Source organism: Glycine soja, chromosome 16 (assembly GCF_004193775.1).
Source record: "Glycine soja cultivar W05 chromosome 16, ASM419377v2, whole genome shotgun sequence".
Lineage (NCBI taxonomy): Eukaryota > Viridiplantae > Streptophyta > Magnoliopsida > Fabales > Fabaceae > Glycine > Glycine soja.
The window spans coordinates 3,671,033-3,687,832 of NC_041017.1; the positions used below are offsets into that span (position 1 = coordinate 3,671,033).

The following is a 16,800-nucleotide window of genomic DNA, read 5'->3' on the forward strand; positions in this document are numbered from 1 at the left end:
ATGAATTCCTCCGACTTTGGAACCAACGATTTCATTTTGATAAACTCAAACAACTCGCTGCATGTCTGTTTCAATAGTAGCACATACCATGGTTCGAGCCTTTGGTTGGAAAATTCCGTGGAGAAAACACTACCCGAATTTGTCCTGCAATTTGCAATTATCCTAGCAGTCAACCGATTTTTGCTCCTTGTTTCTGAACAATGCCATGTACCTCATATTGTTGCCAATATTTTTGTAAGTATTTTCAGCTTATGATCCTTGGCTCATGAATTGAATTCTCAATCTTAACATGGGGACGATAATTAAACAACAAACATAAATATGATAGGATAAAGAATAAAGAGCTTTATTATGAAATCAAAAGTGCTAACAATTCACCATTCATGTGCTACAATCATGGTACATGTCAGAAAGAAGAAAAATTATCATATAATCAACAATACGTGGTCTTAGCCAAACTCTATGACAAATTATTAACTTTTGCCATTAAATTGAAACATGAAATTGCATGTTATACGATGACTGATGACAACGGCATAGGCTCTCAGGTCAACTATTAATTTTCCCTTAAATAATCACATGTTTTTAAGAGAATTATACTTTTAATAAACAATTATTTTCTTTCTTCTAAATATATTAATTTGCTAAGATTTTAATGACTGATTTGTTACTAATCAACATCAACTTTTGTGATTATGTTCCTAGACGGGTTTTCTATTTGGTCCATCTGTTCTGGGACGTTGGAATGCTTTTATCAAAAACGCATTTCCTTTCAGTAACATGATACCATTTGAAACCGTGGGAGGGATGGTCCTTGTTTACTACGTGTTCTTTGTAGGTCTAGAGATAGACTTGAAACCAATAACGGGATTTCACAAGAAGGCCATGGTTATTGTCATTTCCTGCACAATCTTCACCTTACCAATAGGGTTTGGCTTGTACTACATGCTTGTCACCGACATGTGGCGCAAACCTTTGCCCCTTGTCAATGCTAGGCCAAAGGGTGCAATATTATGGGGAATTACCCTTTCTTGCAGCAGTGAGTTTCCTGAGATTGCAAAGATCCTTTCAGACCTTAAGCTTCTCCTCACAGAAAACGGACAACTGACTCTCACTGCTTCTCTCATCAATGACTTGTTTTCATGGACTCTTCTTGTGTTAGCTCTATCTAATTTCTATTATGCTTCTGGGATATCTTTTTTCATAACGATCATGCTTGTGTTGGTGTGTTTTGTGGTACTTCACCCCTTTTTCAAGTGGCTATTCAACAATGCGGGTACCCGGGATCGTGAGTTCCTTGAGTCACAAGTTATCTTTGTGTTGCATATAGTTTTGGTTATTGGGTTGTTAACTGATGGGTTGGGTATGCATTCCATTATTGGGGCTTTCTTTTTGGGTGTTGTGATCCCTCAAGGTGCGCTTAACAACGCGGTGCAGGACAAGGCACATGATTTTGTGGCTTCGTTCATGATGCCTTTGTTCTTTGTGACTGTTGGAGAGAGAATTAGGATCCAAGACTTGGCCTTGGACACTCATTTTACAACTATGGTGGTGGTTGTTTTGTTGGCTTTTGTGGCGAAAATTGTGTGCACTATGGCGGTTTCTTGGTTCTGCCTGATGCCAAACATGGAAGGATTATCCCTTGCACTGATCATGAATACTAAAGGAATAATGCCATTGATCGTTCTCAGCATCGGCAGGGACAGACGCGTAAGTTACCTTACAAACTTAACATTGTAACATGCTATATTTATGATGCATTGGTACAAATATAGTCAATCTTCCTTCATCTAAGGTTTGATTAGTCAAATAATTTAACATTAGCAAGGTCCTAAATTGTTATTGAGATATATTAAAAAAAATTGTCATTTATGTTAAGGCTTAAGGACTTTCAAAACCTTAATACTGTAAAAAAAATTATAGAAGAATGTCGTAGATGGGGTCACATTAAGGGACGATCATGATGACAATATAGTTGTCTAGAACTCCAAAACCTTAATATTACAATGACAATGGTAATTGTAGACTGCAATTTAAAATTTTAAATAGGAGAAGTATACAGCGATATGTATGTAGACTTTTTGATTGCTTATGTCAAATGTCTACATGATGATATGCCTCCATGCAAAAATTGCATGTACTATTAACATATAGATGGAAATCACATATTCTTGGTCATTAAAATCACTTGTAATTAATAGTCAAGAAAGAGGCAGGTATTAGGAATAGGTGATCTGAGTCCACTAACAACCATTAATTCATAGCACTTTTCATCAAAATCATTCATTCGTAGCAATTTTCAACAAAGTTTCACAAATTAACAGCATTGGTGTTAATTAACATTTAATTGTATGCATATACATGTGATGCAGGAACTGGACAACCAAACCTATGGGGTGATGCTAGTAGCATGCTGGCTAATGACAATCCTAGTGGGACCAGTCTCATTCGCTTTAACAAAAGCCTTGAAAACAAGAAACATTCTAGGAGGCAACCGCAGGAGCATGCAAAACACACAACCAGACTCACCCCTTAGACTACTAGCTTGCATCCACACAAAGCGCGATGCCAACGTGATTATTGACCTATTAAAAGCCTCGTGCCCCTCGGTGAGAACCCCAATTCAAGTCCTGGCAGTGGAACTAAACAAAATGAACACCCGCCCCACCGCATCACTCATCATAAGGGATGCCAAAAAACCATCCTTCACCTCAAAATCCCCGAAACTCGACACCGAAGATACCCTCAACAGCTTCGACAACCTCAACCAAGCCATCTTCACGGAGAAGATGAGAATAATCTCAGACTACAACTCCATGCACAAAGACATCTTAAACCTTGCAAGGCGTAGAGGAGTGGCGCTTATACTAACCACACTATACAAGCAACCAACTTACGACGGTTTGGGAGCCGGTGCCGCCACCGCAAGAGCAGTTAACATAATTAACCGCGACCAAGCAAGCAAAGACGAGAAGAAAGTGGTGTTGGAGAACCTAGTTAGGGATGCACCATGCTGTGTGGCGATATTTGTGGATAGGGGGTTGAGTGGTCATAATAAGGAGCAACATGTGGCGATGTTCTACATCTCTGGTGCAGATGACCGAGAAGCGCTCTCATACGCGTGGAGAATGAGTAGAAGGCAGGAGGTGAAGTTAACGGTGGTGAGGCTGGTTTGGGAGAACCCTAATGACGAGTTCGACGAGAAGGACAAGGAGTTCATAAGGGGGTTTGTGGGGCAAACGAGGGAGATGGGTAGGGTTAGGTATTTGGAGAAGAAGGTGAGGGATGAGAAGGAGACGGTGAAGGTGCTGGATAAGATAGGGAATAAAGGGTTTGATTTGTATGTGGTGGGGAGAGGGCATGGGAGGAAGATGTCGCTGGCGCAGACGCTGGATCCGGTGTTGGAGGAGCCTGCGTTGGGGCCTCTTGGCGATGCTTTGACCGATTTGAACTCTGCGGCTCAAACATCTATTTTGATTTTCCAGAGACAGGCTCCGCTTGTTCATGGGAACCATGTCAGGTCTGCTTCGTCTGTTGCTTATGACAAAGTGTTTGATGCCATGGTGGAGCAGCAACTACTATGCCATTCAACCAAGTTTCCAATGCTTTTAAGTCATTATGCTTGAATGTTTTCTCATGGATCTAGATCCTCTTAATTGGACTAGGATCTCGTTGGAGTGTGCACATTCAATGATTTAATTTCCATCCAGACAAATTAATCCTTGGTGTCATGTGATTTTGTCATGCATGCCACTCATAATACTTCAAAATCAACAACATTTTTTTATCAGTTGTGAAGGGAGACTATTAAGTTTAGCAGTTGTGAATGAGAATAATTAATTCTAGCAATCAGATTAAAATAAACGATTGAAATTAAAATATTTTAAATTTAAATTAAAATCTTATTTAACAATAAAATTTCTATAAGATTTAACATTAAATGTCTTAAAAATTCAACATCATAAAATATCTTAAACATATTATAACCATGACAACTACTATCATCACCATTATGTTATGATTATTTGTGTGACAACTATCATTGTAGGCACTTCAACCATCATCATTATCGTTAACACTTGTTGTTATGACCACTTTCATTCAGATCATCACCACAATTATCCACCACCATCATCGTCATTATCATTATCATGATCATTATCATAACTATCATCGTCGCCACCAACATAATTATCAATATTGTCATCGTCACCCACGTCAAACATGTTGTGAATATTTTCTTAAAATTGAGAATAATTAGGATTAAATATATATATTCAAATAGTAATAATCTGAACTATCTAAAAATTATTATAAATATTATCTTGAAATTTCAAACTTTTTAAATTATTACATAACAGTTAACCACAGTGTCTTGTAACGAATATGCATAAAATCCTTATATGAAAAAAAAAATATTACAGAATCGGTTATTATTATTGGCCTTTGTAACACTGCTAGATAATTACTAACTTGTCCAATATTTGGACCATTCACGCGTGTGGTGTGTCACCTAGAGCAAACATTAGTTAAATTAAGAATTTTCCAAGACATCAATACTCTTTTTTCCTTTCAGATTATAACATGTGAACTCAGAATGATTGATATAATGGTGTAAGATTATCTTGTATAAAACAATCTAATTAATACAAAAATTTATATGATTTTTATCACCTATAAAAATTTCCTTAAACTAATGAAAATCATGTATCACGAGTAGGATGAGTTTTTGATCCAATAAATTAAAAAACACATGTGATCTCTGAGCTAAGAAAAAAAATTATATCATTTTGATATGATACACAATTTGAAAAATTCAGGTGAGTGGTAGGACATTTATGAGACTTAATTTGTTTTATATCATGAGAATTATTTTTTATTTGAAAATTAATTTAATCAGATTATAAGTTTGGACAATTTTTATGTAAAATATTTTTCATAAAATTCAAAATTGTAACATATATCAGTAACACGTTATGATTATTAATATTTTTTTATTTAATTACTTTCGTATGAATTATGGAATTTTATATTCACTTTAACTTTTTAACAATTGGTTCGAAAACTAAAAGATAAAACTTTTAAGAGAAGAGTATTTAATATATTAAAAAATAAAAATAAAAAATTTTACAAGAGAAAATTTATTTTAAAATTATATGAATAATAATATTAATTGATACTTTTTATTCTTAAATAGAATTTCTAATATTTAATAAGAAAATGTTTCAAAACTTTATACGAGTATACTGAGTGGGCATGAAAAATCTACTTATAAATCTAAATTAAAAAAATTAATTAATTTTATTATAGACTAGGAGAAAGTATGTAATTTCAAAAGTCGAAAGAGATGAGAAAACTTCCTAAAAAATTCTTACATCATGGAGTGTTTTAGTAATATATTTTCCTATACTTCCTAGAAAACTCTAGGAATAAAATTAAACAATACTAATTTTAGAGGAACTTAAAATATAATTTAGCGTTTTAAAAAAAAAAACTCAAACTTACAATATACAACAAAAAATTAAGTATTATGTAAAATGTACTTTCTTATTTATTTAATGTATTCGAGAAAAAATGATAAATTATTATGGAAATTATAGAAATTTTAAAATTAAAAAAATAATGTACATGTCACTTTAATCTTTCTAAACACATTTTGATGAAAATATAATAAGAATTCCCAAATCAAATTTTTTTAGAAAAAAAGATTAGCAACAACTGTTTAAGTATATTAGTAAAGAAAAGAATATTAGTTGACAGAATTTAATACGTTCAATTAAATATTTTTATTTACTAAAAAATAATAATTATAATCATTATAATTAGCAACGAAAATAATACACAATAATAGAAAAATAAAAGATAATTTTACTTTTGAAAATTTAAGGATATCTAAGACGGTGAAAATTAAAATAAGTTAAACATTAATCATGTTGTCTTAACACCACATTAAGCAAAAAAAAGTGTATTTATTACATAAAAAACCTAAGAAAATTTAGTACATTTTTCTTCTTGAGTACTTATAAGCATTTAATAGAATGCATTAAAATATTTACGACTAACATTGTTAGAAATCTTCGTAAGACTCTCAAAATAATTACAAAAGGTGTAAATGAGTAAAAGTCAATACTTTTTTATAGAAATTCAAATATATATATATATATATATATATATATATATATATATATATATCCATAAAAATGAACTATAATAAATTCATGAAAATATGGATGCATAATTTGTATTTGTTATTTATTACTTATATATGTTAATATACTAAACAGATCTAATTTATTCACCCTGACACAACACAATAAAAAAAATGTCAAGCCCGAATCAAATAGATCTCTCATCGCCTTTTCTTATTCTTTATTTGATGGCAATCCTTATATAATGTTCATTAGCTTGTCTCATTAACAAATAACAAACAAAGGTATAGATCACTCGTATTCTTCACAGAATGCAATTAAATTTAAAGTTATCTAGGTATAAGAAAACTTTTAATAATTTATATTGGTAAGAAGATAATAAAAAAAATGAATAATAATTTGCTTAAAAATTATTTTTTGACATTTTTTTTGTTCACATTCAAATTTATATAAGAAATTATAGCTATATTAAAATTATTATTAAAATCAATAAATTAAAGAAATTTAATTTTGTCATAATAATTTAGATGCTAATGTGATTCTGGATAAATTGTTCATTGCTTTTGAGCTATGTGTAAATTCTTTCACTTTTTAAAATTTTTAGAAATGTCAATTCCCAAGACTTTTATATGTGATTTGCAAAACAATAATTTACATGTAGACATTAATTTTACTCTTACTTGCTTAAATGCAATTTTAATCTTTTATTTTTAAAAAGAAATATTTAGTACTAAATTAAACATGTAATTTTGATCTAATTTTTAATTTTGTCTAAATTATATTTGGATTAAAGTGTGATGTGAATTTACTTATAGTCTATTGGTGAAAAAAATCTCTCAGTATTCACCCTCTCTCGGCTGTCCAAAAATTGGAGAAAATTATTTTGCTTGTGTATCTAAGCATAAATTTATTTTGCCCGCCTCTCTAACCAGAACTTGTCAGTCAATACAAAGACATCTGGATTCTTTTTCTTTTCAGATTATACCCTGTGACATGATATACATAATATTTAAAAAAAACGGTAACTGGTAAGGCATTTGTAAAACTGAGTTGTTTTATATTTGGTCAATAAACAAAGCAGAATTATCTTTAGTTAACGTTTAGAGAGCAAAGGTTAGTCCAGTGATTTCATTCATTGAGGAGTGTAAATGCAGCTTAAAAACACATAATAAGAAATAGACCTGCTTGATGTTTTTGATATTTTTTGTCCTGTATGCAAAAGCCACATACCCAAGTACCTAGTAACTGGTCATTAATTCTCTGCATAGTTCTTTGTTATTGACCTTCTCATTATTTGTGATCTTAACCTTAAACATAAAATTTTAGTTATTAGTTGAATCCGGGGTTTAAGAAATAGACTGAAGGATGTTTGCACGTTAAGTAATGCCTCCATTGAATGGGAGTTGACATGTTAGACAGCTCTAAAAGTAGCACAGCCCTTCACTGACAAAGGGAATGAAATCACTCCCATATGAAGCATAAGAATGTGTACAAATGTATCACTTCTTACTCAAATAAAAAGACATCTTTATTACACAAAAGTCAAAACAACATAAAAAGAACAAACATAGTTTGTATATTATGCAATATAGTATAAGTGTGTCCTGAACATCCTGAACAGCTACTGTACCTCATTCTTGTTCTCCTCATTGACCACATGACCTTCAGCTTCAACTTCTTTAATCTGCCTTTCTATATCAGCCTTCTTTTCAAGGAGTGGTTGTATTTTTCCGTTAATTTTTTCAAGCTTCTGCTTCAGAGTGCTAAGATCCTTGGTCTTGTCCTTTCCAGTAACTTTTTTCTTCTTCTCCTTCTTGTCTTTGTCTTCTTTTTTCTTCTTCTCTTTCACTTCCTTCCCACCATCCTTTCCTTTATCTTCTTTTTCACCTTCTTTTTTTATTTCTTCTATATCAATATCCCTAACAGAAACTTCAACCTTGCTATCCTCTTTCTCACCCTCCTCTTTATCCTTCTTTTCCTTTTTGTGATCCTTCTCTTTCTCCTTCTTATCCTTTTTCTTTTTCTTATTTCCTTCATCATCCTCACCTTCATCATTTTTTCCCTTTTCCTTTAATGTGTCTGTTTCTTCATCTTTATCCTTCTTTTCCTTTTTCTTCTCCTTCTCTTTATCTTTCTTTTCCTTCTTCTCTTCACCATCACCGTCTCCTTTTTCTTTGTCCTTCTTTTCCTTATTCCCTTCATCTTTCCCATCATCTTCTTTCCCCTTGACTTTCTCTGCATCAATTTTGTCATACTTTTTCTTCTTTTCCTTCTTCTCTTCATCATCCTTCCCATCATCTTCTTTCTTCTTGATCTTCTCTGCATCAGTTTTGCCATCCTTGTCTTTCTTCTCCTTTTTCTTCTTTTCCTTCTTCTCTTCATCATCCTCCCCATCATTTTCTTTCCCCTTGACCTTCTCTACATCAGTTTTGTCACCCTTGTCTTTGTTTTCTTTTTTCTTCTTCTCCTTCTTATCCTTCTCCTTTTTCTCTTCACCATCGTCCCCTTTAGCTTTCAAATCTTTTTCTTTTTTCTCTCTCTCTTCATCTTCCTCTTCCACCTTCTCTTTCTTCTTTTTCTTTGATTTATCTTCATCTTTATGTTTCTTCTCTTCCTTACTTTTTGTATGCTCTTTCTCAACTGATTTATTCTTCAGTTCCGCTTCTACCTTAATCTTCTCTTCCTTACTTTTTGTATGCTCTTTCTCAACTGATTTATGCTTCAGTTCCGCTTCTGCCTTAATCTTCTCTTCCTTTACATCACCTAGCTTGTCATCCTTGATCTTGATGTCATGGGAGATTTCCATATCTATATTATCTTCACACAGTGATGATGCAAAAACCTTAACTAAATCTGACAGGTCCCTGAAACATGCACATGTGACAGTAAAGTCAAGCCATTAATTTAAATAAATTGCTTGATACAATTACTTGCAAGACATTAGTTAAACTCCAACATACTTGATTAACAGTTTAATGCACCTTCCTCAAAATCAATGACAGAATACACAGCTCAAGCTAGGCAAATGGAAATCAACCAAGTTCATACAGAATACTAAACAAGGCTAATCAAATATAAGGATGACATGTCACATATTGATATATAAAAACATCACCAGCAAAAAACAACTTTCACTATTCTTAGACAGGAATTCGTAAACACCAGAACCAAACTCAGTTAAACCATTAATCTAGTTGAACTAAATTGATTAAAACTGCAATATCTAACAAAACAATTCTCAATCACCAGCTACTAACAACTTTCACTATTGTTAGAGAGGGAATTAGAAAACATAAAGAACCTCAGTATAACCATTAATCAAGTTGAACTAAATTGATTAAAACTGCAATATCTAACAAATAAACAAAATAATTCCCAATCAGTTAGACTCTGCAATTTGTTTTTCTTCAATTTGGACAAGTAAACAAAAGCATACAACAATAACATATCACCCAAAACAAACTACAATTTTCTATTTAAGAAAAAGTTACATTCTAAAAAAAAAAAGCTGAATCACTAAAATTATGTACAAGATCTGAGACTATAAACAACAATATCCAACAACAGATTCAACCAATTAATTAGCGAACAAACACTAATAACCTATTCCTATCCAAGGCCCATCCAAGCACAAAAGACGCCAAACAGGGAACGCATCAATGCTACACATCCTAATATGCTAAAACATGCAAATCTCTGTCATAGCAGTACAAAATCCAAAATTTATTTTTAATCATAAATATCCAAGAATGAATTCCTCCGTACACGTAGCTGAATTGCCTCTTCCTTGTGAACACTTTTTTTACATCTCAATAAATTAAAGCCAATCAAGCAAACCAAAAACAGAACAAAATAAAACAAACAAAATTTCAAACGAAATCTGGCCATAAAAAAGAATCAACATTAGATTCCCGTTAATCATGCATAAATTCAGTGAAATTAAGCTAATTCAATTTTTCCATGGTGCAAGGCACAGATCATGATCTGAACGAAGATGAATGAATGAATGAATGAAGCTAGAGGATCAGATGAATATTGAATAGTTTAAAGTAAAACCAAACGCACCTGTCGTGAAAGTTTGGGTTTGGAGAAACTGAGGAGCAGCTACTGGAACGTTGGTGACTTAGTACTACTGGCTTGTGTCTGACGTATTTATAGCATTTTCCGGATCCATTGAGTGCGACATTTAGTGACGTGTCGGTTACACACGCATTGACGCGTATACAAGGAAATATCGATGAAGCGGTTTTCATTTCAACGAAAAGGAAAAGTTTTGTCGGGGTCTCGAGTGAGAGCGTCATTCACCCAATTTGACGGTGCGTTTTTTCTCTTCTTCCCGTGTTCTATCCGTGGAACCTCCCATCGGATAACCATTAGTCATTCTTTTCATCATAATTATCGTGTAAAAAAAATCAAATAATTATTATTATTTTTTTAATATAACATTAATTAATTTTTTGTTTATATCATTTATAATATTAATTATGGATGATAAAATTTATAAATAAATTAATGATAATATAAGGTTAATTTTGTAAAATTATTATTATTATTTTATTTATTTATTGTTTTTTTTAATTTGTAAAATAATCTAAGACAAATATTACTTTGAAACAGAACAAATATATAATTTTTAGAAAAAATTACACCAACACCTCATGAGTATAATTAAATAAGTATTTTCTGTCTTTTTTACTATTACTTTCACCTCTATTGTAAGGTTTGAGATGTTAGTATAATATTTTTAAGATGGCATCTATAGTGGACCACCTTTATAAGTAGTTCACTCTGTATCACATCTTTTAACCGTGGGGTCTCATCACCATAGTTTATCTTTGTCCCTTTATGTTTTACCATATTTACCTTTGTCATCACTAACAACACTTTTGACGCCAACAAATCCCTCATTGTCATCACAAACACCTCTGTCATCCTTCTCAACACTTCCATCATCTTTCTTAACACCACCATTGTCGTCACTCATAATCCCTAACCACTACCACAACATCGTCCTTTTGTCGCCACTACAACAATCCCCAAACTCCCTTGCATGGTAACCTTCTTCATCACCACATGTCGCGGCAAGCTACCATTGTTGAAGCTCCTTCATATCTTCTCCAAGCTGAATGTCTAAGGTAGTGACAACAACTAAAAAGCTCTTAGCTACCATTGTTGAAGCTCCTTCATATCTTCTCCAAGCTGAATGTCTAAGGTAGTGACAACAACTGAAAAGCTCTTCCAGTTTAACACATCTGCAAATGGAAGGTCATAGTAGTTGGCAATGATCACTCCAATGCGAGTTGTGTTCACTTCAAAGCCCTTAACATGTGTTGGGAAATCAACTTTTTGATACCACTGTTGATAATTAACACTGTCACAAATAAAATTACTCACACCCACAAAGGATTGTGAGAACACAACAAAGATTACACCTTACAAATTAATAATAAACACAAAAATTTAACATGGTTCAACACCTCTTGCCTACGTCCACGGAACCGTCTCAAATCGTATTTCACTATCACAAAAATGATTACAAAATTGTAACTCATCCCAAATAGTGTATCATCACTCTACAAATCCGAGTACCTCACTCAATGGCTACAAGAAATGATAACACTCTCACACAAAGATATTTTCTCTCAACAAAGTGACTTTATTTCACAATCTCTTTTCTCATACACATTCTCTTCATGTGTTGTTTTTCTCCACTAATTATCTTCTCTATTTATAGTGAAGATTGTTACTAACTATAATAAATAAGCTCTCTTGAAAGTTGAAACAAAAACAACTTCCAACGCATCCATTCAACTAAGATTCATCTAGTAAAATGTAATCTTTCACTTTGCATTTAAGCCACCTAAATCTTAGTGATAAAAATTTAATTTCCAATATACATGCACTTTATCTTTTGCTTTGAATCTCTACAACATGAAGGCCGAACTTGCTTCCTAGCAGTTCATCTGCATATGGTGTTTTAAGTCTTCCATGGTGCACAAAGATTTCTGAATCATTTTTCCATGTCTCGAGAAGCTTTACACGTACCGGGGAATTTACTCCTCCAGCAAAGAAAGCTAGCCTTTTCCTGTGATTGAAAAAAAACACAACAAAATGAGTTTTAGTTGACATACTGAATAAAATCATTGTTGTGATGCTGCTTTATTAATAGATTGATAAGACTTTCTTTTCCTTTTTCCTTAGGCGCCTATTGCACCAACGAGATAAGATGCATTTAATTCAAAAATGTAATGAATTGCTTGTGAAATTATCCAATATCCTCTTATTGGCTTCAGTTACATTATCAGATACAACAACCACCAAAGCCTATTCCAACTAAGTGGGGTGGACTACATGAACCAAACAAAGTCAATTGTATTCTGTCAAAAAGTTACATTAACTGATATCAGATTAAATACTTAACAGGGATCTATTATTTTAGCTTCTACGTTTGGAGTAAAATTTTCAGCAAAACTAATTGATAGTTGGCATCTTGTTAAACTCATATGCTACCAGGTCACTCACTAAATGAACCCATTCATAATTTTAGCTTATTGGTCACTTTAATATCTATGGTTAAGCAAACACTTGGAAAAACTGCTCTACTTATTTGACTAAACTTCTCCATAAATATTTGTAAGAGAAGAAATAAGAAGGTAAAATTAATTGAGTTGTTCCCTCTTATGCACTTAACTTTTATAGAAGTATCTTTATTTAATTTCTCCAAAAGCTAAAGGGCGTAAATTGATTTTAGCTTATGGGAGAAGAAGCTCAATTCATTTTACCATCTTCCCCCATAAGTGTTTATGGAGAAGTTATCCAAATAAGGCCAAGTACATATAGTTCACAACCTATTTAGTTGACAAAGTAAAGAACATGATAGGTTTAGAACTTGCATTCTAGAGCATGCACGGTTCTAAATACTTATTAGCAAGAGGAAGAAGTGGTGCTACCTCTTTGATGAAACAAGGATAGGGGGATTTCCTTTTCTTGGCCAAATTTGTGGTAGGCATGTATCCTTATGAGCAATATTCCCAGTTAGGAAATAACTAGATGAGCATACAACTTGAATGGCATTGAATTTCACATCTGGTGCTTTGTCCATGGCAGACCTTCCAATTGAATGACAAGCAACATAAAAGTGATCGGCACCACCTGTGCGGTTCCAATATGGATACTTGTGACTGATATTCTGAATGTAGTCTCTAATGAAGTCTTGTTTACCTCCCACACCAACTCTACGATTGTGCCGCAATCTTGCTATGGAAAAGGGCAGAAAGAAAAGATCTGCTTCTGTTGGGTCTTTTGTAATGAAATGGCTCTTCATAGGTACCTTTTTGAAGTAACTTTCACTGGCATAATTGCCACCAGGTTTAGATTCAACAGGCAAAAGCACGTTTGCAAAAGAATCATCTTCCCTGTGAGGATAAACATGTATCTATAAGCTCCTATTCATTTCTTTATAGTCTTCCAGAAAGATATCTCTATCATGGCACACGTCGTTAATCTCAAATTTTCCTGAACCATAAAAAAAAAAAAAAACATTCCCCAGACACTGGAGTTAAGACAGTAAAGTTTATACACATTGACTGTAGCTTCATCAGCCCAACTACTGAACCCACAAACACCACAGTATGTTTTATGATGATTGATGAAGCACCTAAAGTTAATCAATGTGGTAGTCCCTTACTAAAAAATAGAGGACCAATTTTAACCCTTCAAATTATCTTGCTTAAATCTCTTAATATGGCTAGAGCTTAGCACTTAGCAACATCATTATATTATATGAACAAATGATGGAAATGTTAAGATAAGCTACTATTCATTAAAACCTAACCATAGTGTAAAACAGAACGCAGAAAGTGAGTATAAGCCACAGCAGAACAGGTGCAAGCAGAAGAGGACATCATCTCACAAGGTTTATTTGAGTCTAGAAGTTCTATATTTTACAATAAAATTCTTCATACTTAAATACTTAACATAATTGAATCTTTCAGTATTAGAACTATAAATGTTCATTTGTCAACTATATAACCATCATCTACACCATAGATTACACAATACCATACAGAAGTCAAACAAATCCAGGTTCCAACTACAGCATAGTGCAGGCATCTGCTGATCCTACTAGCATTCTCAAATTCTCAATTTAGCTTTTCCAAAAGCTGGTTTTAACTAATAATTAAGCTTCTTAATTTATAGTACTTATTGAGAAACTTATCAAAACAAGGCCTACTCAATAAAAAACGCGAAAGCCCCGTGGAAAATTCTACCCAGAAGCACATTAACAGAAAATAAAAAGTAAAAGAACGAAACTTTCGCGTACCCTTTGAGCTGAATTGCAGTGGCAGAGGCAGACCCCGTTGACTTTGTGGTCTGAGGCCATGGCCCAATTGGAAAGTCCGAAACTTGGTGTTGGTGGAGTCAGAAGCGTTGTTGTGGAAGACAGGGATGAAGAGGGGTGTGGTGGAAAAGGGAGAGGGTGATATGAAATGAGAATTGGAATGGTGGTGATGGCTGAAGAGGTTAGAAGTGGAGTAAATGTAGAAGAGAATGAAGAGAGAGGTGAAGAGAGCTACGGTTGTAGGGATGAAGAAGAAGAAGCCTCTGAAAGAGACTGCAACACGGTGTTGAGAGTAGTGGTAGAGCAAGGAAGAACGAAGCATGGCGTGTGGAAACAGAGAAAGTGAATGGAAAGAATAAACAGAGAAACAAAGAATAAAACGAACACAAACATTGGACATACCGGTACGGTACTAAGCAACAAAAAGTAAAGAAGAGGTAATTGAATCCAAACCACCTTCCATTACATTTTCTGTATACAATGAGATATCCAGGATTCAATAGTAAACGTGCAGGAAACAAATGACCACCGTGACATGATGCAGAAACTTAGGGCCGGTTAAGAGTGTTACTGTTCGATTCGATCCATCAGATAGATTACAAATTTTTAAAAGTTACATCCTGCACCACTGTTTCTTCTTGCACCTCCAATGTTTTTTAACTTAACATTTTCTTCTATCTATGGGTTTCATAAATCATCCAAATGTGGGAAAAAGAAAAGGAATCTTGAAGGGGTGAATATATTTTTTCAAACTTTTTCATTGTTTTTCAAGAAACCAAATGGCATTCACTACCTTTTTTTTTTTTTATCAATATCAATTTTCAAAATAAAATTATCAGAGTTAAAGACCTAAATCAAAATTAAACAACATTTTTCAAACCATTGAATTAAAATCACTTGAAACAAAGGCTAGATTACAAAATTGAATACCTAAAGTAAAGTTGTGAGGAAAAAGAGATTAAAAGAGGCAAGACAATTTATTCTCGCTCGATCGAGATTGATCTGCATCTAGTTTTTCTCAACAACCTTAGTTGAGAATTCGACTATGAACTCCGGGTTACAAACAACATGCACACACATAAATTCAAACACCTTTTTCTATCTTGACCTCCTCAAGAAAGAAAATCATAAGAGTTTATAAAATTAGTTCATCTAATATAAGGAACTAAAAAACTCTATTTCAGTTATCACTAATCTTTGAGAATCAAAAGAGTTTATGGAATGAATTCACCTGATACGTGAAAATCTTACCATCATAACACAAGTTATCCATTTGAGATGCCAAGTATTCATTCTCTAAAAAGTAAATCCAATCATGTTAGTGAAAATTTATCGCCCATCAAACACCCCTAAGAGTATATTTTCATGGATTGTATAAATTTTATGCTTCCTTTACTAAACATGTGACTTTAGGACAAAAAGGGTCATTCCTAGTTTTCTTAGCATTTCCTTCTATTGCTTCACATTGATCCTCCAACAAGTCATCGAGTTATGCTTCCACACCAAGAAGATCATTCTTTGTAGGCACTCGGTCATTCAAAGCCTTTTTTTATTTACACCACAACATATATCCTCGTATAAGATTATTAGCCATGGTTGTTGTGGTAGTCTTATCCCCCTCACCATTACTTGCTTTAGGTCCCTTTTTATTGAATTAGTTTTTTCACAAACTCATTGTTATTGGATATCCCAACCTTGGCCTTCTTTATGTTTTGTTCAAGAAGGGAACCCTTTTCATTGAACAACAACATGGGTGTTATAGTAGAGCAATTGACGTGAATCAACTTAAAGGATCGTCTTGAAATCAAATATAGAACAAAAATGAACTTAAACTTAACCACTGCAGATAAAAATAACAATATAAAACTTTTAACTTGAGAACAAAGTGAAGCTCTTACAATGGAAAAAATCCTTTAATTTGATATTTTAGATTTAACTTGTTGTTCTCCGCTACATGACTTTTCATTTGTTGGGAAGCAAAAAAACAAGTAGCAGAAAATAAATTCTAATTATTTTAACTAAAACTAAAATAAGATAAAATTTTGATCTTAATAGAGAAAACAAATATTAATAAGATAAAATTTTCAAACTAATAAAGAAAAGATAAGATAAAAAAATATCCAAATCATATTAATTTTAGATCCTAATAATATTTGTTAACTATCTTCAAACTGATATCTTCTCAATTTTATAATTATAATTATATATATATATATATATATATATATATATATATAACTTATAAATTTTGATATATACAAGATAAAACCATTGAAAATTTTGAATATATAATAACAATAATATACTATG

The 16,800-nt window shown here is 32.8% G+C and overlaps 3 protein-coding genes across 5 annotated transcripts; 1 reads left to right on the plus strand and 2 right to left on the minus strand.

The window, feature by feature from the left end:
* On the plus strand, positions 1-3,724 carry LOC114389535 (cation/H(+) antiporter 15-like). The gene is made up of 3 exons (XM_028350227.1): positions 1-234; positions 706-1,710; positions 2,373-3,724. The coding sequence occupies exons 1-3, from the start codon at positions 1-3 to the stop codon at positions 3,624-3,626; spliced, it is 2,493 nt and encodes an 830-aa protein (XP_028206028.1). The 3' UTR covers positions 3,627-3,724.
* A 3,779-nt stretch (positions 3,725-7,503) lies between these two features.
* LOC114390660 (myb-like protein X) lies at positions 7,504-10,465 on the minus strand. Of its 2 annotated transcripts, XM_028351477.1 has the most exons (3): positions 10,215-10,465; positions 8,864-9,013; positions 7,504-8,794 (listed from the first exon to the last, which is right to left on the minus strand). In XM_028351477.1, exons 1-3 carry the CDS (start codon positions 10,448-10,450, stop codon positions 7,771-7,773), a joined length of 1,410 nt encoding a protein of 469 aa, XP_028207278.1. In that variant the 5' UTR covers positions 10,451-10,465; the 3' UTR covers positions 7,504-7,770. The 2 variants fall into 2 exon arrangements, with proteins under 2 accessions (XP_028207278.1, XP_028207277.1); XM_028351476.1 differs by having other exon boundaries at positions 7,504-9,013.
* Positions 10,466-10,982: 517 nt separating this feature from the next.
* Positions 10,983-15,144, minus strand: LOC114390373 (probable glycosyltransferase At5g03795). Of its 2 annotated transcripts, none has more exons than XM_028351098.1 (3): positions 14,473-15,144; positions 13,100-13,564; positions 10,983-12,234 (listed from the first exon to the last, which is right to left on the minus strand). In XM_028351098.1, the coding sequence occupies exons 2-3, from the start codon at positions 13,471-13,473 to the stop codon at positions 12,054-12,056; spliced, it is 555 nt and encodes a 184-aa protein (XP_028206899.1). In that variant the 5' UTR covers positions 13,474-13,564; positions 14,473-15,144; the 3' UTR covers positions 10,983-12,053. The 2 variants fall into 2 exon arrangements, with proteins under 2 accessions (XP_028206899.1, XP_028206897.1); XM_028351096.1 differs by having other exon boundaries at positions 13,100-13,664.
* Positions 15,145-16,800: the final 1,656 nt, after the last annotated feature.